The following is a 19,788-nucleotide window of genomic DNA, read 5'->3' on the forward strand; positions in this document are numbered from 1 at the left end:
TTAATGTTAATTAATACATTAATTTATTTTTGTTCTGTCACAGGCTGTGACTTGGCCCCCAGAGCAGACTGTATCATCAGAATCTGCTCCCACCAGAGCTGCTTTGGCAGGCATCTCTCAGCTCAGTTCTCCTTCTGGGTTCAGAGGAAAACCAGGACCACCTGTCAGGCAGGGAGGGTCAGGCAGGGACCCACAGCAGCCTCCTGAGTGCAGAAGCCTGCTAGTGCACATGTGGCAGGTGCAGCAAAGGCAGCATAAGTTCTTGGCTGTGGTTTAGTGCAATGCACTGTTGTTCTGCTCATCAAAGGTCATTTTGCCCAGCAGCTGGCTCTCCAGCTCCACATTGCTCACCGGCAGTTGAAAAAAGTTCATCTCAGCTGCCAAAGCGGCCATGGCAGAGGGGTCCTGGCCAAACTGTGCCCGGAGCATCATATCCATTTTCTCCAGGCGCCGCTTGAGCCTCTTGGCCTCCCGCTCCCGGATGAGCCGGGCTTGTCGCTTCTCGGGGGTCTCGTTGGCGCGTTTCAGGCGCATGGCTTCTCGGTCCCTCTGCAGCCGCCGTGCCCGCTGCTCATCTGTCTCCTGCATGCGCTGCAGCCGCTTGGCTTCCCGATCCCGCATGCGCCTCACTTCCCGCTCCTCAGGCGTCTCATTGTCCCGCCGGCTCTTCTTGGCTGTGCGCTCGCGCTCCAGGCGCTGCAAACGCACTTCCAGGGGCTCGTTCTGGCGCCGCAGGGCCCACTTGCGCATGCCGGGGGTCTGTGCCTCAAGCAGCTTACGGTATGCTGCGCAGTTGTTGCACACCAGGAGGATGCCAGCAGGATACACAGGGGTGCAAAAAGCAACATCCTTACCCTCAGCGCTGGAGGGGCCCTGGCTCTGAGGTGCTGGCAGCCGATCCGCACTGAGCACCTCTGGCAGCTTCTCACTGCAAAGCAGGAGGAACGGAGTCAGAGGCTTGATGCTGTGGGCAGAGTCCCCATCTCTGAGTGCCCATGGACTGCCATGAACAATGCTCCCACTACAGCCCACAGAGGGCTCTCTAGGGGCCTCTGCTAAATCATTTGCCCATAGATGTTTCTCAGTATCTAAAATAAAGTACTACCCTATCCAGGGTAAGGAAATGGATTAGCCCAGAGCAGTATCTGGGTTGGAAGAGTGCAAGAGTAGGAATAAACCAGCAAGAAAGGATGGGAATAAACCAGCAAGCTGCTCCTCCCCATCATCTCTGAATTTCTCCTTTTATCCCATTCCACTGGTCAGTGGATAATCTCCCACTAGGCAGGGCACAAAGAACATTTTGGTCTCTGCCTTGTAGTCCTGCTCTGGACATGATGAACACATCTGCACAGTGCAGCCTTACACCAATGGATTGCTGGGCAAGGGAAGGGGTGCATTGTTCTCCAGTGACTAGAGCCCGCAGTGCTTTCTGCACTTCTCTAGCTCTGCACAGTCCTTAGAAAGATTCTTTCACCAGCTCAGCCTGCAGATAGCTTGACAGAGGCTGCAGCGCTGCAGACAGGAAGGGATCAAGAGAATCTCACTCACTGGGGGTGTTACGCACTGTCCTACAGGCCTCAGTGGGTCCAGAGCCACAACTTCTGAGTCATCCAAGGCAACCCACCGAATGTTTAATGTTCTGCCCTAGCCCACTCACTGGCCAGAGTGACCCTGACCTGTTGAAGGTGGCATGGCTGGTGAAGCGTGCTCCACAAACTGCACAGTTGGACAGCTGGTCCTCTGAGTGGATCAGGAGATGTCTCCCAAGGGATCCTGGGGAGCTGAGGGCTCTGCCACACACAGGACACAGGTAGCTCTTGGCACTCACCACCGCTCCAGTGTGCTGCAAAACAACCACTCCAGTGGTAGTTACACATTGCCCAGCTTGCTGCCCAGTCCAAGGCAAGCTCAAACCATTCTGTTCAGCCTCTTAGAATGGGAACCCTTTACCACTAAACCTCTGTCTGCCAGCTTTTAGACCAAGGTCAAGACAGGTAATTTGGTGTGACAGGTCAAACAAGGAGGAAACCCCTTTATGGCTCAACTCCAGTGCAGGAGAAAAAAATTAAGGTCAAAACACTTGGATTGTAAGACCTGACCCTTGTTTTCAGGAATGCATTTGAGGAGCTGCTGGTGCAGGACAAAGCATGACTCAATTAACAGCAAGGCAGGATGCTGGTGAGGAAACACTTAGATGGAGACAACTGGTACAGGTAAGTGGCCGATTCAGTTCTGCTTCATACCTTCTGCTACAGATTTTGATGTGCTATGAAGAAAGCACTGACAACAAAACCTACGATTTCTCCACAGATTTCTTGCAACTGGAATAATTTTTAAGAAGAACAGCTATTCTTGTGGGTAATTACAGGAACTATAATGAAGTATAAAATAAATGATCAGGAGGAAGGTTTCTTATCTTACTGAATGATGTAAAAATTGCTTCTATGTTTTGTTTGAAGGAACTGCCTGGTTTCAGCCTGAAATACTTGCAGAGGCTGCCTTGGCATTGAGTTGTATTTTCTGGATCTGTAGACTAAGGCCTTGCTAATTCTTTCCCCCGAACAACCCCTGGACACAGTTTATAGCTGTAAACTTCAATCCTAGCTAGAAACTCAGTTCTTTGTGGTTGCAAAGACTAGAACAAAGTTACCCAGAGCTTTGACTTGTTTCTGGGTTTGAGGCTTCAGGCCAGAGACACTCCACACTTTGGAACTATCCCTACCTGGTACACGTGTGCAATGAGTTGATCTCTGCTTCCACATTCCAGCTGGCAGAGGGGACATTGTGACAGTCCCAGCATGGGCTCAGCGTTCAAACTCTCAGGCACCTAGGGGGAGGAACAGCCACTTTGGTGTAAGGCACAGAGACCCCTGCAGGCACACCACCCCTCCTCAGCTGCCCCCAGTGCTGCCGCATCGAGTGCTCTGTGCCCAGTCCTGCCAGGGCTGGCTTGGGTGCTTTGCATCTGAAAGAAACCTCCTTCATGTAGCTTCTGAGCAAAACTCCTGTATCTCACGGAGAGGAGAAAGAGGCCTCACAGCCTCACTTGCACCCAGGTTCTTGCCAGCACAGTGACTCCAGGGGTCAGAACCACGGGAAGGGGATGCACTCTGCAAACATCTTGGCCAGTTTGTGCCTGGTGTTTCCTGTTCCAGGCAGCCAAAAAGCTCTTCATACCCTTTCCTCCTGCCAGGAGACATTGTTTGGAGGAGGTGGGAGGGAGAAAAAGATAAAGAAAGATGATGGGAAGAGGAAATGTTTAGACAGTACCCTTCTCTCACTCTGGAGGCTACGGTGAGTGCAGAGCCAGTACACACTTGCCTCATTTTCTCTCATCAGTGGGGTTCCAGCCACAGGTCGTTCAACATTTTCTAATTCCTTCTTCACTTTCACCATTGAGCCATCTTCCTCAGATGTATGGGAAGAAACTTCATCCTGAGTGGTTTCCTCATCATCGCTGCCACCTGAAATGGGCAGAACAGTTATATCAAGTGTCAGGACCCTGAGGGCACTCACAGGCATTAACTGTCCTGACCAGCATTACAAGGGGCCTCTACCCACCACCTCCAACTAGGGGTTCCATTTCAACTCAGTCTAGGGACTTGAGTCCCTGGGCATGGCCTCTTACACTGCCTTGCCTGACAATTACCAGACCTTCAGCTAGAGCTACTGCTGTTCCCACCCAGGGACTGGGTCCCATGGCATTGCCCAGTCTGTGCTGTGCTGGTCTGGTCCTTAGGACAAAGTCCTGCACTGGAGCAAAGGGCTAACCCAGAGGAGGAACTGAGTAAGACCATCCTCAGAGGAGCCACACACACTGTGCAGCACTAAGCCTCACCCCTTCCCAGAGTCTCCCCAGTCTACTACCTTGGTGTTACTGGAAGGGGCAGAACTCACTGCTGCTGGAGTCAGGCTCTTGCAGTGGACGAATTGTTGGTCTTTGGTCCCCAAGAGTTCCAGGAAAGTTGTTTTTCATCATGGCTTGGCGGGCTTGCTCCTCCAGCCCTGCAAAGACTTGCTCCCCTAGCAGCCACAAAGACAAAGAATCAGACTGGTGCTGTTCCACTGCTTCCACCACCAAGGCTTGCCAAAAATACAACAGGCACGGGGCTGCTCACCTGCACTGTGCAGAACCTCTGGAGTCACCTCTTGGAAAACACTTAGGTCACTTCTCTGCTTGCCTACCCTGCCACACCAGCCTCTGGCACCTGCTGATGTGAGTCCAGTGCCTGGATGTAGAAGAGTCTCACTAGTGGCAATGGGCAGCACTGGGCTGCCCTCCACATACTATGCATATGCCATTCCAGCCACAAAACACCTGTAACCCCATATATCTGCTATAAATAGCCAGGTGAGACTTGCTGCTGCCAAGCTATCCACCAATATTCTACAGCACAGTTCAGGGTGGAGGGAAGCCCCTGGGGACTATGACAGTATCTCAGATTAGGGATAGTACTGTATAGCTCTTCTGAATTATTAAGTCTTATTCCCAGCTATAGCAGGCATTTTGCTGAAAAATAGAACTGCCCTAAGTGCCTGGTACCTCACCTGCCCTCCACAGTGATATGAAAACTAGGGGTTGTCCTTGGCATGCTCTGTCACCTTCTTCTATGCCAGGATGAATGAGGACAAGCTGCCTTTACAGAAGGTGTCTATGCTCAGAGCTGGTGTTCTCCTGTGTATATGATGGATAGAAAACTACCTTGCCTTGCCCAGGAATGGCTCTTGCTAAAATAAACCTCGTTGGCACTTCATGTGCTCAAAACAGAAACCTAAGGGAATGAACCCAGAGAGCTGAGATGCGTGTTTGGGACAAAACAATTTGTTTTGTTGAAAGCAGCGACCACTAGTACCTCAGCCCAATAGGAGATGGTAAACACCTTGAAAGAAACTAGTTACTTGTGCTCTGAATGAAAACTTCTTACAGCAATCCCTGCCCAAAGAAGTTTTGGTTCTAGAGAACAACAATAAAAGGCAACCATTAATTTTCATATTAAAGCAAACAAATTACATTGTTCCAGGTGTAGTCGTAATTTACCTTTTCCAGTGGATGAGCTGGGAGGATTGGGAAGGATGATGAACTTCCCAGCAGGCTGGCTTTTGGGTTGTATTTATCAACTGATTTGTAAGTGCTCAAGAACCATTCAAAGCACAAATGTGAAAATGCCAAGGAAAACATAGTGCATTTTTCACATAAAAACAAAACCTATCTTTCAGAAGACAATGTTACCTTTTAGTAAACTGCTACAGCTGACACTAGTATAACCAGAAAATTGAACTCCTGAGACAGAGCACCAGTCCTGTTACAAGGACAGGTACATTCCCATGTGCTGAACTGTTTCAACCAGTGTTGTTCCATGTTCTCATTCACACTGCCTTCTCCTTGGGGCACACCTTGCAATTTTGGCAGGCCTTTAAAAAGCTGTAATTTATGGAAGATTTCAAAGGCCTTTAGAAGTCCCATTGAGGCTGTAAGAGAAGAATTTTAGTTCCCAATGTGCCCATGTAGGTTTCCGTAAGCATTTGAAGGCTTTTATCCTCCCGTTTCAGAGATGTGCGAAGGGTGCTGTAGAGAAGGTTTGAGAACACAATCCATGTGCCTGAGGAGAGGTGCTGAGGAGCACCAAGTGTATTTGTCATTGAAAGCAGCAGAGACCATCATGGCTGCTGTGACACCCCTTCAGAAGCCATTCCAGCACTGAATGGTTTTCATGAGCTGCCTGGAGTGCTGTGTTTATGTCTGGACCACAGCCTCACATTGATGGGACTGAGATACAGACTGTACAAGCAGCAGACACCACAGAATTCCAGTGCCTCTCCAAGAAGCAGAAACCCACAAACCACCAGGATAGAAGTCCATAGACCAAAAAAGCATTGCAAGAGAAAGAGAAAGCATGTTGAAATGAGGAAACCTACAGAACACAGGACAGATGTAAAAAGTACAATGGGAGATGTGCTGCTGCCTTTCACAGAGTTCCAAAACAGAATTCCCAAATGCCACTGAGGCTGCTCGTGGAAGCAATTACATGTTTGTTTTCTTCCCCCTTTTCCCTCTCAGACAGATTACATGCCCACTGAGGGGCACCCTGGAGTCCAAAGGCAGGGCAGGTTCCTGCTCAGCTATACAAACCACGTGGACAGTCTGAAGGATTTAAGAACTGGGATCTTTAGCTGAGGTGACAGAAGAAGGAACTCCTCACATATGGAACACTGGCATCAGTCACAGTAACTGACAGCAACTGTGTGTGCCTTTAGCCTCTGTACAACTCCCCCAGAGCCTAGTGAGCATTGACTCAGCACAGTGCAGAGAACAACCAGCTTACCGCCAGCAACGCAAGCTGTTAACCAAACCCGTGCTGTTAGCAGGCCATGTCCTGTGCATCCTCCCCAGCCTGTATCTAAAAAAATCATGGGACTGCGAAAGGCAAACGGGGAAAAATACTGTCTTCCACTTGTGCGAAATTTCTTATGTATTATAATAATAGCATACAACTGAACTTAGGAAAGAGTGTCCTGATCATCTACTGACAGGCTAAGTCCTACTTCGATGAAGCTTTACAGCTGGAATGTTTGATAGGTCCAGGGTTATACTTTTGATCTTTCTGCACACACATGCTCACAAACAGACATACCCCCACCTCCACCCCACTTTGGGTACACTTCCATTCATTTGGAAGAGGAGTCAGACAGGCAACAGCTTTAGGATCACTGCCATAAGTAAAGGATGTTATGCTCAATAGTGAATTCACAGACTCTTCTCCAGAAGTTTCTTTATTAAATACAAAAAGAGCTGCAGGCTGACCACAACACCAGAACAAGTCACTGTAGTTGTTTACAAACAGCTATTGATGCAGGACAAGAGAGATCACACAAATGCCTCTGCTTTGTATTCCATTCTCCTCTCCATACTGCTGTGAATGAGTGGGATGCCTGGTGAGCAGTGGTGGAGGTAGGGGACAGCCCTGTGGTACTGTGTAACATGAACAGGTATGACTGCTAGGATCTGCTGGGGTATCAGCCCTGAGCACTTCCCTTCTTGAACTGTATGAATGCAGGATAACTCTCAGGTGTTCTGGAAAATAAACACAGAAACAAACAACTCCCACCCCAAAATCCACAAAACAAAATCCAAAGGGACTACATCATTCTCCTGCCTTCCTCCCTAAACAGAAAGTTATCTCAGAGATGAGTCAGTTTATTCCCTCATTGTACATCAATTAAAAGTCCCTGTTCATGTAGGTCTTCTCTGTGTTCCTGGACCTGAAATTTGCAAGTCTTTCCACCACTGTGGATCTATTCCACCTGCCCCATGGCTATTCTGGGTTGTCCACACTGCTGTAGTGGTTACTGAAATGAAAAACAACACAATTGAAAGGGTTAACAATGGCAGTCCACGGAGCCCTTCAGAACCAAGGGATTTGATGCAAGTAACATTTCTGCTTGGTTGTGAATGCTGAATGCTATTTCTTGCAAGATACTTTTCCTTCAAAATGGGAATATTATAGACAGGAGAATCCAAAGAACACCAAAGAGCACAGAACATGTGTGTGTTAGAGGGGGAAGGAAATAGCGGATTAATGGGATATTGGAACCATGATAAATAGAGCTCAGGAGCAGGAATTAATCTGACTAACAAAAGCTCTTCAGAGTTCCAAAATAAGCATCAGTTGCAGAGGGCACAAGCAATAGAAAGCAAAGCAGCTTGCGAACAGCAGGGAGAGAGAAGTGCATGCTAATACCTGCAACAAATTTTGGCAAGCACAAAGACAGCAAGTGGTCCATGACTGATGGGGTGACAGCGCAGTAACAGATGAATGCAAGAACAGATGAATTGCTTAGAGGTCTTTATACTTTATACTGCATACTCTGGGAGAAAATAAAGATCAAATTGAATCAATTAAGGTATCTCCAGATAAACAATCTAACTGCATTTTATTTTTCAACAAGTATTTTCCACTATTACTGCTGTTAGCAGTTTGTCAGATGTGTTTTTCATGCACTACATGGCAAAATAAAATTTTATTCTTAAGAGCTATTTATGTGCTGCAGGGGAAATGACTACAATTAAAACTGGCTATGATGCACAGAAAGACTTTTGCGATAAATTTTACCACAATTTTTATCACTGTTTCAGTATTACTTTAAATTTCCTTACATATCAACTTCTGTTTAAAACTGTTTTGATTTGTAACCATACAATCTCCTAGCTGGTTGCTCTGCTTGCCAACCAAAGTGATTTTGTCCTAAGGGAGGACAACAAACCATGTTGCTGTGAGAGCAAGGTGAAATGAGGGCCATGCCAAGCCTGGAAAGTAATCCTGGAAAGAGGAGACACCAAGCAAGCCAAGGAGAGGAGATCGGCAGCTGTCACTTGCCCTAGTCAGTCCAAGAAGGAAGAGAAGATGGAGTGGCCATGCAAGGAAGAAGGCACCATCCTCCCATCAAATCTGTCCAGTCATATATGCACAGTCGTATTTATGCAAATCCAAAAGGCAGTTCCCCAGCCCCATAGCCTGCCAAATCAGACCCCAGCGGCAGGCAACTGCGTAAAAAGCTGCATACCTGCTGTCCCTTTCATTCCTCTCCTCCCAACCACTGCAGTCCCTGTGAAGAAGTCCCAGTAACGTGTCTGCTATGTCTCAGCCTGACTCCTCATTCTGCTGGCTCACCCCGTTCTTGGAGCCGGTGTTTTCTCCGATTATCCTCGTCAGGGCACTGCACGGCATTTCTGGGCCCTCCAGACAAACAGCAGGCTAGGTAGACAGAGAAGTCCCAACGATTTCGTGGTGTTCATCGTAAGACAGACAAGATTTTCCATCCCAAGGTGATGACATCACCATTGACAAGTTCCTGGTATCTCTTGGTCCCCTTTATTTTCTTGTCGTCCTACTTGCTGCTCTCGATGGCTCCTGCTGAACAGTTGCTCTGTAGCAACATACTGCATGTAAAGGAGATGAACAGGTCCCAGAATTCCACTCCATGGCATACCTGATGCTATAACCTCCTGCCCCCTGGTAACATGTTTGCCAGACAGCTTCCTCCGAAACCAAGACTGGAGATACAATCATTTGTATTGTGGATAAAAAAAGCAACGTTCACTGTGAAAACAGTGCACAGATGAATTTTGTGATATGTAGAGTTTTGTATATGATAGTACAAGCTTCTGAAGAACATAACCCTTATGCAGTGAAGTGGAGAAAACACACAGCTAAGCATCATGGAAACTCTATCTGCACCTTTAGAGCTGCTGTAGTGCTTGGTTTCCATACTCAAGAGATCCTGACTCCAGCCCAGGGGAGACAGCTGAAGTGCATACATGACATAAACCTGAGCTCAATAGCAGCAGTTATACCTGGCCACTCTCTGAAACAGAAGTGTGTGGACACAAGGCATCACAAAACAAAATACGAGATATACCAAATTTCTCTAAGCATGACAACCCTAAAGTCACTACTGTACTGTCAGACAAATCACACCTGTACTCTGCCCACTGTAGAACCCAGCAACCAGAAGCAGGAATCAGAGAGCACAAGGCAATGCAGATGCCACAAGCCACACTCCTTGAGAACCTCACTCTGGCCAACATGGACAGTTCAGTTGGCTTTGCCAAGCTGCCCAGCCAGTGAGTCACAGACAGAGGCAGCTCCTCCCAGTGCACTCACCAAGTGTGCAAGGTGTCAGCTCCAGCCCAGTGTTTCCCCTTGCAGAGAGCAGCATGCACAGATGCCTGTTGCATACCACACAAACACACAGATATGCAAGCCAGCAGCACCAGCAAAGAGGCAGTGTTAGGGCTGCAGCACTCAGCTCTGTCTCATACTCCTGACAGCTACTGCAGCCAAAAAAACCCCAGGGCCTTCTCAGCAGCCTTGCTCTCACAGATCTACAGAAATGGAAACCTGTCTTCCTAATTGCAGCCCAAATTCCAAGGATGTTTCCAGTCACAAATCTGGGTATGAACAAGGGCATAGTTGCAGGCCCCTCAAATTCCCTCTGCTGCCAAACAAAAGCTATATATGTGTGGTTTCCCCTCTGCAGCCAAACCTCCACCTGTGTCTCCCAGCTCCACTGGTGCCTGGCTATAGCCTACCCACAAGAAATGCCAATGCACAGCATCTTCAGCTGTTCCACTGTCAAACAAATGCTAAGGTCTTGGCAATGATGGAGAAACAGAGATCCACCTTACCACCTCAGCTCAAGAATGATCTGGCAGACAGCATTTATTTGTCCTGCAAATTAATTGGTCATCACCCATTCCTTGACAGGAAAGAGCAAATGGCTCTATTTCATTATCTGGTAGGAAACTCAGGTACAGTGAGCTTAAGTAACATGCCCAAGGCCAGTCAGCTGAGTCTGTGGTAGGATGAAGATCAAAACTCAGGACTTGCTGGCTTTTAGCCAGCATGCTCCAACCACCTTGCATAGAACTTCCTCTGCCACCCAAAAGAGGCTAGAGACCCAAGCCACATTTTGTAATATTCTAACTTATACTTTTGACAGTGTGAATCCAAAGCCCAGCTAGAGGCCCTGCACATACACACCTACCTTTACAGCATTAGCTGTTTGTTCAAGCCTATCTCAGTCCTGCTATGCCAGGACACAGACAGCTTCCGTGATGCACAGAGCTCAGTTCCTCTCCTTATAAATCCTAAGACAAAACATGAGTAACCACCATTCCCCACAAGCTGTCCCTTCCCATCACTCCCATCATTTCACTCCTCCCCACTTCACTCCACAACCCGGCCAGAGCAAGGGTCCCACAATGCTGCATAACATCATACTCACAGTGAACTTTGTTAGGAGTGGTCTGTTTCCGACGGGACATGTTTCCCTGACCTGGGAGCACAGAGTGTTCCTCCCCTCTGCAGAGGGCTCATCTGAGAAGAGAAAAGTCTGTCACCTCACCAAAATACTCCAAGCCTCTGGCCAAGCTCCGCTGGCTGTCCCAGGGTCATTCCTCACCCTTCTGCCATCGCTCTGCATCACCACAGCTGGATTCCAGGCCAGCGTCCAACACAATCCACAAGCATGTCACAAAGCACTGTGCATGGGCAGTCCTACCCAGTTCTCAGACAAAGCTCTAAGAAATCATGACCCCCCCCAAAAGATGAGTGTCTCCTTCAAAAATTACTGCAACCTCAGTCCCAACACCCTTCTCCCTCCTGCCCATTCCTGCAGCCTAACAGTCATCTTCATCGTTGAGCTGACAGAGGAAGGTGGCATTTCCAGCAGTCCTCTCAGAGAGACAGACAAAAGGAGGACCTGAACCAGTTTCCCACAAGACACATGGACACCGAGATCCCGTCAGTCTCCTCAGAGGGACAAACACACGGATTTCATCAGCCTTTCGCTGACAAAGAGACACAGACATCCCAGCAGCTTTCTCAGACAGACGGACAAAAAGATCCTGTCAGCCTCGCACAGCCAGATGGACACAGAGATCCCATCAGTCTTTTCAGATGGATGGACACGAAAATCTCGGCAACCTCCCCAGACAGTGGGATCCAGCCAGCAGTCCCAGCACACGGGAGACGGCAGGAAGGATCGGGCCCGCAAGCGGCCGGGCATACGGACAAAGGGATGCGGCTCCTGTGGCATCAGCACGGACGCGGGAACCCTGCCCGGGCCCCCGAGGTCCTGAGCGGACAGCACTGACAGACAGACCGGCCCTGACAGCGGAGGTCCCGCCGCGGGGCCCGTTTCGCTCCTCGCGGGCGGCAAGCCTAGCCCGGACCGGCTTACCCGGTCCCGCCGCCGGCGCCGGGAGCCGCGGACAGACAAAGGGCAGCGGACAGACGGACGGGCAAGATGGCGGAGGGCGCCGCCAGAGTGCGCGACGCGAGCACGGGCACGGGGGCCAGGGCTCGGCACCTGGAGGGCACGGCCCGGCACCGCTGGCCGCACACCTCAGGTGCCGGCTTTTCATTACCTCAAGCGTCTCACCTGTTTGCCATGGATCCGGCCCAGCGCGTGACTCCCGACCGCCCGAGGGAGCTCATCCGTGCCTGCGACTAGGCTCGCTTGCCCCCGGCCGCCTCTGCCGGCAGCTCACCGGGAGCCCTTGTGCCGCGCCGGCTCACCAGAATCTCGCGTACCCTGCAAGGCCAAAATGCACGGGTTTAGTTTTAATTTAAACCCACCGCACGCGTTCTGAACTCGCGCACCTGCTGAGAGGAGAACCGCCCCGGGGGCTCGGGGCCGCCTCCCCTCGCGGGCCACCGAGCGTCGCCGCGGGATCAGCGGGCCCGCTCGGAAGGGCCGCTGGGCCCGCTTACCCGAGGGCTGCGGTACCCGGCCTGGGCCCCGGCTGGACTTTCATCCGACTTTCCTTCGCGGTGCCACCAGCGCCGGGCGGCCCTCAAAGCGCCGAGGACTCCGCGGCCAGGTCACGGCACCCGGCGGAACGCCGCGTTGCCGGAACCGCCGCGCCGGGGGCGGGCACCGGCGGGCGCTCATCAGGCGTGGCACTAGTCAGACTCGCATAGGCTTCCTCCGCCGGCCCATGTAGTCCCTTCGCGACGCTCTCCCAGACCGTGCCCGACTGTCCCCGGCCACCCTTGCTCCAGGATCGTGTTTGCAGATGCGGGTCGCGCTAGCGCCCGCCGTGCCAGGTCGACTGTGCCCCGGCCTGGGTGCAGGGAGTGCCGGAGACTGGGTGCGGGGAGTGCCGGCTGTGAGGATCACTCCGCACAGATGAAGTCTTGCGGTCGTCGCGCGCCATTTTGGGTGGCAGAGAGCTGCGGAGCGGAGAGTGGTGAGCCGGGCCGTGGGACTGGTGAGCGGGGTCGGGGGGAGCGCTCGGCGTCCGAGGAGGTGACGGAGAGCCCTGCCCCAGGGTCTCCTGCAGCTCTGGGGCCCGCCCCTGGAACCTGCTCCGCTTGTGCTGTGTGGGATGTTCCCTCGGTGCCACCTCTTTGGAGAGAGGGATTTCTACCCTCAGCCCTCGGGTGCAGCTGCGCTGGTGGAGCTCATGCAGGGCCTCCCGCGCACTGTCCGAACTGTCTCTGGGCAACTGGGCCGGACGCGGCGAGTCTCGCTGAGCGGCTGGTGTGGCTGGCGGCCGTCCTGGCTGCCGGATCAGGTCATGGCCCGCTCAGCGTTGGGCAGTGCAGTCGCCGGCAAGCAGGGATGGGGAGGTGAGATGCAAACCCGAGTCTTTCTATGCGATATCTTTTAAGGAAGCTTTTGTTTGGTGAATGGTTCTTGGCAAGCAGAATGCTATGATTAAATACTGTTAGAGTTTGCTTTCTGTAGGGTTAATAAGTTGAAATGGTTCCTGCGAGACGAAGCATGTGTTCAGTAGGCAGGAAGAGTGTGGGGAATGTGGAACGACAGCTTTTTCTTTGTGGTGGCGAGATTGTTACAACCTTAGTTTCCACAGTCCTCGAATTAATTACATAGCTGGTTTATAACTTGTATTTTGATAGGACAGAGGTGGGCTTAGCTTTTCAGTTGACTTTTCCGTTTTTAAAAAAAAAAGTCCAGGAAGTTTCCTCGAAGTTTCTAAGGCCAGTCCTGTTGGTCTTGGTTAGGTGCAGGGTTGTGAAATGGGAATGGTAATAATGAGCACTCGAGGTTCAGTCACTTATAAATAACTAGATTCAGGATTGGCAGATCCGGGCTTGTTCGTTTGGGGGATTTCTTGGCCTCCCTCCCTGTAAAACAGCGTCTGCTGTGCTGACTGACAGTTCTTGGTTCCAGTGACTGTCTCTCTTCTCCACAGAAAGTGTTTATCATGTTGGGCTCTGGGTTCAAGGCAGAGCGCTTGCGAGTCAACCTGCGCCTTGTCATCAATCGCCTCAAACTACTGGAGAAAAAAAAGAGTGAGTATTTAAGGGGGCAGGTGGGACCTGCTTTTGGTGCTCAGGAGACTTGAGAAGGTGTTTCTCTAATTGGTGTACTTTCATGGGCCAAGTATGGAGTATCTTTTTGCTCTTCCTTGCTGGACCTGGGCCTTACAACCTGCCTTGGTGCACAAGGAGCTGGAAGAGAAGGCTGGATACAGTCCAGCCTCTGTCCACCTTCCTGACAGCTGTTGGAGTGTAGTTTGTGGGGTGGTAGCTGTGGGCTGTCTGTGCTAACAGCACAGAGGGGAGCCCCCAGGGTGCTGTGGGAGCTTTTCCCCACCTGCCCTGACACAAATAAGGTCTGTGGTCCTAGTTAACTCTGCAGCAAGGTTGTAGGTGCAGAGGTGTTTCCAGCAGCCTAAAGTTCACTTTTCTTTCTCCCAAGAGTTAAGTGTCCTTGGGCCTGGACATGAGGGCTCTACCAAACCATGGCTGAGTGTCTCATGCTGCAGAGATTTGATAGGGGTGAGAAGATAGTGGTGGCTTTGTGTGATGGGGACTGTGGGCGGTCTGGAGGTAGCAGCCCAGGCCCGTACAGTGACCAGGCTCGGGAATATGTGCTGCAGCTGAGCTGGCCCAGAAGGCAAGGAAGGAGATTGCAGATTACCTGGCAGCTGGAAAAGATGAGCGTGCCAGGATTCGTGTGGAGCACATCATCCGTGAAGATTACCTTGTGGAGGCCATGGAGATCCTGGAGCTGTACTGTGATCTGCTGCTCGCCCGCTTTGGCTTGATCCAGTCCATGAAGTAAGCTCTGGAGGAGAGGGTCCTGGATTCAGCAAGGGGCACTGCTGGGGGCAGGTCTAGGGTACAGAAGGGCACCCGTGTTTATGTCTCCAGAGATCTTTGCTTCCCCATGTAGGGACTGTGGAGCCCAGTGAATAGGATGGGAACTCAAAGGCTAAGCAGATTGAGGGCAGCAATGGTTGAGTGTATGGGTGGAGAGAGAATTGTTTTATTTGGTTGTAGGGAGCTGGACTCTGGCCTGGCAGAGGCAGTATCAACACTGATTTGGGCTGCACCACGCCTGCAGTCGGAAGTGGCCGAGTTGAAGATTGTGAGTAGGGTTGCTTGAGGGATGTTGCATATGCAGGGTGGGGGTGATGCTGCCAGATGCTGATGGAAGCCCTTGTCTGGGACTTTCTATCATTAAAACAGAGGACTTTAGGGCTCTGCGGATGGAAACCAAATGTCCTTGGAGCATCTGGGGTTGCTGCAGCTGTTGAACTGGGGTGCTTAGTGGGAGAAATGAGGAAGAGGGAGGCGGGTGAGTGGATGTGTGGTTTGAGGTGGGGGAAAGCAGGGGTGTGCATGTTCTAGAGTTTCTCTCCTGCTGCAGGTTGCTGATCAATTGTGTGCTAAGTACAGCAAAGAGTATGGGAAGCTGTGCCGGACAAACCAGATTGGGACAGTCAACGACAGGGTAATGAACTGGTAGAACAGGTGGAGCTGGCAGAGCAGCCACGCCCGCTGAGGCTTGCTGCTCCTTGGGCCTGTGGCCAGTGGCTGATGCTTGCAGTCACTGGAGCACGGCAGGTGCTGTGCAGCCAGGGCCCACCTGCATTGGAGCATGGTGCTAAGGCCCCAGGCAGGGATGCCCTGCTCTGCTGGTTGTGGATGGGGAAGGGTAGAGCAAATAGAGCCTTGGCTGCCTGCAGCATGCTGTACTGGGTGGAGAGGGCTCCCCAGGGCTGCCTGCTGCTCCCCACAGCTGGTCACCCTGGCTGGGATGGCACTGGTACAGAGCTGTTGGATGCTGCATTTCCCTGGCCCTGCTAAGTCTCTCCTGCCCTGTGTTCCAGCTGATGCACAAGCTGAGTGTGGAAGCACCACCCAAGATCCTGGTGGAGAGATACCTCATCGAGATTGCAAAAAACTACAATGTGCCCTATGAGCCTGACTCAGTGGTGATGGTGAGTGAGCCCCAGGATGTGGCAGTGCAGTGAACTGGGTGGTCCTTGTGCTTTCGTGTCTTCTAGACAGCCCCAGCATAGCGTGATCCTTGTTCCTTCATAGGGGTCCTTCGCACCCCTATGGCATGTGGCAGTAGTTACACGTGCTACAGCCTAGTTCCTGTCCTGTTTCCCATTAATACCACTGTATAACTGCTCTCTGTTCCTGTTGCATATTCCCATCTTGTCCATTGACAAATACTGCATTTAATGCTGTACAGAGGGCTGTGATCATAAGAGGTGTTTTGGTGAGCAGAATTCTTCCACTCTTTCCAGGCTGAAGCCCCGGCAGGCGGAGAGGCAGATCTAATTGATGTGGGGTTCACGGATGATGTGAAGAAGGGTGGCCACGGAGGGGGAGGAGGTGGTGGATTTACAGCCCCAATGATAGGTCAGGATGGGTTAGTACCCATGCCAGTGATGATGCCTATGCCCATGCCAGCAACAAATCCAGCCTTCTCCTATCCACCTCCAAAAGGACCGGTAAGTTCCTGAGCTTTGTGTGTTTCCTTTTCCTGTGAAAGACTCTTACTGTGGTGATTAGCCCTGTTCCTGCTCACTGTACCCAATAGCTCAGTGTGTCAGAAGGCCATGTTCTTGGTGTGAGACTGCATGAGATGGAGGCTGTTTGCAGTGCAGCTGAAGCTTAATGATGCTTCTTGACTGTGGAGGTTCCTACCCCTGTTCTCTAGCCAGCCCTCTTTGCCTTCAGGGAACAGAGGAGTCCAGACTTAACTCCTGAGGCAGTCTTGTGACTGCCAGACTTTTGTCCAGGAGTTGGAGCTGCACTTTCAAGTTGGTAGGCTGGTAGTGTGCCAGGATTCAGTCAAGGAAATCAGGTGAGTGTTGTGGGGTGGGAATAGCACAGAAAAATGCAGAAGAGCCCTGCCTTCAGACCTGCAAGGGGAGAAGACAGAGGCAATGGCTCTTGCAGATGATTTGTTGTAAGGGTGGAAGGTGGGAGCTGAAAAGAACTCCTCCGTTCTCTGAATTAAGTAATTTACAGATAGCTGTGTAGACTGAGGAGCAGAATAGTGGAATGGCTTGGAGTCTTAATATGGTCCCAGAAGTGCTTTCTGTGGAAAATCTGGGCCAAGTATCATCAGTTGGCTGTTGGCCCAGGCATAAACATGCTGAGGGCTCATGCCAGGTCTGGGTCCTTGAGGTGCTATTGTGTGACAAATGAGGCCAATTCAAAGCCTCGTGTGAGCCAGAAACCTCTTTCCTATTCTGCAATACTGCACACAGGGCCAGAAATAGCAGAGTATTTCCTTTATTGCCTTGATACTTCTCAAGCCTTGAAAGATGAAATGTTTACCTGTGCTGGTTCTTCAGAAAAACCCACAGTCCAGTTAGCTGGGTCTGCCTGCTCCAGGTGACTACAGCTGACTTAATACTTTAAAATCTCTTCCTTGTAAGCATGAACTCTTACCCACTTGGACGCTTGCCTGCATTTATCTAAGACTCTACTTCCTGTGACTCCCATGGCAGTTGTAGGTGTGTGGTGTCTCAGATGAGTAGTCTGGTGTGTGACTGATCTCTCTGTACAGGAGAACTTCAGTGGCCTGCCAGTGGGGACCTACCAGCCTTTCACTAACATCCACCCACCACCAATTCCGGCAAACCCACCCACATATGAGTCCGTAAGTGCCTGAGATAATTGGCAGTTGCAGGCAGCTGAAAGATCCTCAGAGTGCAGTGGTAGCCACAGAGAAGGGAAATGTTTGCAAAGGAAATGTTTGTTTTGGGGTGGTGCTGGCATTGCTTGCTGGTGTAGTGAATCACTGAGTGCACATGATGGAAGGATGACTTGTGAAGGGAAGTTCCTCATTCAGCTTTGTGCTTTGGCTGCAAAGGAAAGCTGAGATTTTTCATGCTGCATTGTTAAAGTGGTGATAAACAGTTAACAAGCAGAATCCACAAGTTCTGGGTTTTGCAGTGTGAATATCTTGAGTCTATTTAATTACAGCTTTTCAATTAATTAACAGCCTGGATGACAATTTTGGCTGACCCAGATGGTGTATGTTTAAAGACTCTTCCTTTCACGGACTTTCCTCAGTACTTGGGGACAACAAAGCAGAGGCTGGAGATTTCCCTTTCTATGCTTGTCAGTGGTTTTGTTGCTGCAGTTTGTTGTCATGCCTCCCACTCTACTTTTGGTGACATGCTGTTTGTTTTTGCATTATCCTGAGTAGAGAGATGCACAGTTGACCATTGTGGGTGCTGACACTTTGTGTTCTCACAGGTACAGCAGTGCAGGTGAACTGGGTAGGAATGGATGTTGAGGACTGCAGCATGCAGGGAATAAGAAGTTTTACTAGTGAGCCTTTTTCTGAGTCTGGCAGAGACCTGAGATGGGCCATTTCATACCCTGCTGTTAGTTGGAAGGGCCTGTCAGTGGTTTATTAAGAAAAGCAGCAAAGAGCTGTGATGACATGCATGAAGGGGGTGATGCTTTCCCACTGGTGGCCTTGATAAATGTTTCAGACCTGATAGTGGATATGCTTGATTGGTCCAGATCCAGAATGTGGTCAGTGAAGCAGCTTTTGTTGAGCAGGAGAGAGAGAAAAGCTGAAGAGATGCCTCTGTTTCTTGGGAAGAGAGGCATGTTGTTGCAAAGCCATGGCTGCCTGCTAGGGGTGGGGAGGAGTGTGCACTGCTCTGCTGGAGCTGTGCCTCTGAGCTCTGCCTGTGGGGTGGTGTGACCATGCCTGGTGGAACAGAGCTGTAGTAACTGAGAGTCTTTTTCAGATTGATGAGCCTAACACTGACAAGGACACTCCTGCACTAGTGCCTGGTGAGTATATTGAGGTTTGGAAAGTATGTTGGATATTAGGTGCTGTTCAGAAAAACCCATTGGTACTGCCTGTTGCTGGAAAGACCATTCCTTTGTGGGGCTCCACTTGGCCTGGTGAGTGTGTGCTGATAGTGAGGTACAACATTTCTCTTATAAACAGGGCCTGAGCCCAATACAGAAGCTTCTCCTAAACCAAGAGCTGGAGCTACTAATACCATTGATAACTTTGTGCTGCCTGAATTGCCATCTGTACCAGACACACTGCCAACAGCATCTGCTGGCGCCAACTCTTCTGCCTCAGAAGACATTGACTTCGATGATCTTTCACGGAGATTTGAGGAGCTGAAGAAGAAAACATAAAACTTCCTGGGCTGCTGGAAGGAGGGGAAGGAGCTGTGACATCTCTCTGAAACAGACTCCCTTTGAAATTCATTTCCTGTATTAATCTCCAATGAACATACTCTTCTTTTTGAGCACTCTTCCTGATGTACTTACACCAAGTGCTGCACTTTCTTGATCTTTGCTGCTCCAGGAGATGAACTGTGGGGAATGCTGTGAGAGTGAGGCAGAGAAGCACCCCATCGGTCTGGGTAGTGGTACAGGGAGGCTGTGCATGATGTCCTGGGCACTGTTTCTGGCTGCCTCCATGATGGCTCCTTGCCTGTTGGCAGAGGATTTCCGTTGGGGAGGCCTTGCTGGCCTTGCTGATGTTCCCGGTGGGCTCTGTTTGCAGAAGAGTGGCACTGTCTGCCTGGGCCTATTGGATATGTGACTGGCCGCATAGAGGGCAGAGCTGGGCAGGCTCTGCTACTGCCTCGGGGTTTTGATGTATTAGTTTTTCTCCCAGGTGCTGAGCAGCTATGGACCACTGAGGTCTGGGGGTGAGGCATGGAGGGCAGTCTGATGGGATATATAGCAGCACCTTGTTTACCCTACCTGAGCCCGAGGCATCCCGGGACTGTAACGCACCTGTTTGTGACACTGCAGCCCTACCCTACCTCTCCGTGACGCCGCCCGCGGCTGTTCACCACCTGACCCAACCCTGTCCGCTTCCCCGGGGGCTCGGGCCGTTTGTACCTCGTTCAATAAAGCGCGCTCCGGGGTTCACCGTGTGCGCGCATCGCCCGGAGCCTCTTGCCGCGACCTTTGCTGTGTGGCTATTGGCTGGAAGGGTACGGCCTCCGCCAATCAC

At 50.9% G+C, this 19,788-nt stretch overlaps 2 protein-coding genes across 9 annotated transcripts; one reads left to right on the forward strand and one right to left on the reverse strand.

The window, feature by feature from the left end:
- ZNF821 (zinc finger protein 821) lies at positions 1-12,442 on the reverse strand. Of its 3 annotated transcripts, XM_066327351.1 has the most exons (8): positions 12,276-12,442; positions 11,944-12,096; positions 10,786-10,877; positions 3,898-4,023; positions 3,322-3,464; positions 2,723-2,827; positions 1,677-1,843; positions 1-928 (listed from the first exon to the last, which is right to left on the reverse strand). In XM_066327351.1, exons 3-8 carry the CDS (start codon positions 10,823-10,825, stop codon positions 274-276), a joined length of 1,236 nt encoding a protein of 411 aa, XP_066183448.1. In that variant the 5' UTR covers positions 10,826-10,877; positions 11,944-12,096; positions 12,276-12,442; the 3' UTR covers positions 1-273. The 3 variants fall into 3 exon arrangements, with proteins under 3 accessions (XP_066183448.1, XP_066183449.1, XP_066183450.1); XM_066327352.1 differs by lacking the exons at positions 10,786-10,877; positions 11,944-12,096; positions 12,276-12,442 and adding an exon at positions 4,119-6,066; XM_066327353.1 differs by lacking the exons at positions 10,786-10,877; positions 11,944-12,096; positions 12,276-12,442 and having other exon boundaries at positions 3,868-6,066.
- Positions 12,443-12,622: 180 nt separating this feature from the next.
- Positions 12,623-19,739, forward strand: IST1 (IST1 factor associated with ESCRT-III). Of its 6 annotated transcripts, none has more exons than XM_066327360.1 (10): positions 12,625-12,754; positions 13,724-13,823; positions 14,414-14,594; positions 14,817-14,904; positions 15,187-15,270; positions 15,650-15,760; positions 16,076-16,282; positions 17,350-17,442; positions 18,551-18,596; positions 18,757-19,739. In XM_066327360.1, exons 2-10 carry the CDS (start codon positions 13,736-13,738, stop codon positions 18,954-18,956), a joined length of 1,098 nt encoding a protein of 365 aa, XP_066183457.1. In that variant the 5' UTR covers positions 12,625-12,754; positions 13,724-13,735; the 3' UTR covers positions 18,957-19,739. The 6 variants fall into 6 exon arrangements, with proteins under 6 accessions (XP_066183462.1, XP_066183457.1, XP_066183461.1 ...); XM_066327362.1 differs by having other exon boundaries at positions 12,679-12,751; XM_066327361.1 differs by having other exon boundaries at positions 12,705-12,775.
- The last annotated feature ends 49 nt before the right edge of the window (positions 19,740-19,788 follow it).

Source organism: Sylvia atricapilla, chromosome 12 (assembly GCF_009819655.1).
Source record: "Sylvia atricapilla isolate bSylAtr1 chromosome 12, bSylAtr1.pri, whole genome shotgun sequence".
Classification (NCBI taxonomy): Eukaryota; Metazoa; Chordata; class Aves; order Passeriformes; family Sylviidae; genus Sylvia; species Sylvia atricapilla.

Bases quoted from the DNA above. Each gene is read 5' to 3' on its own strand.
- ZNF821 (XM_066327351.1), bottom strand. From the start codon at position 10,825: ATGTCCCGTCGGAAACAGACCACTCCTAACAAAGTTCACT. The intron at 3,465-3,897 runs GTGAGTTCTGCC...TGCCCATTTCAG, and splicing joins AGAGCCTGACTCCAGCAGCA to GTGGCAGCGATGATGAGGAA. The intron at 929-1,676 runs GTCAGGGTCACT...CCTGCTTTGCAG, and splicing joins AGCCATGCCACCTTCAACAG to TGAGAAGCTGCCAGAGGTGC.
- IST1 (XM_066327360.1), top strand. From the start codon at position 13,736: ATGTTGGGCTCTGGGTTCAAGGCAGAGCGCTTGCGAGTCAACCTGCGC. The intron at 15,271-15,649 runs GTAATGAACTGG...CCTGTGTTCCAG, and splicing joins TTGGGACAGTCAACGACAGG to CTGATGCACAAGCTGAGTGT. The intron at 16,283-17,349 runs GTAAGTTCCTGA...CTCTCTGTACAG, and splicing joins ATCCACCTCCAAAAGGACCG to GAGAACTTCAGTGGCCTGCC.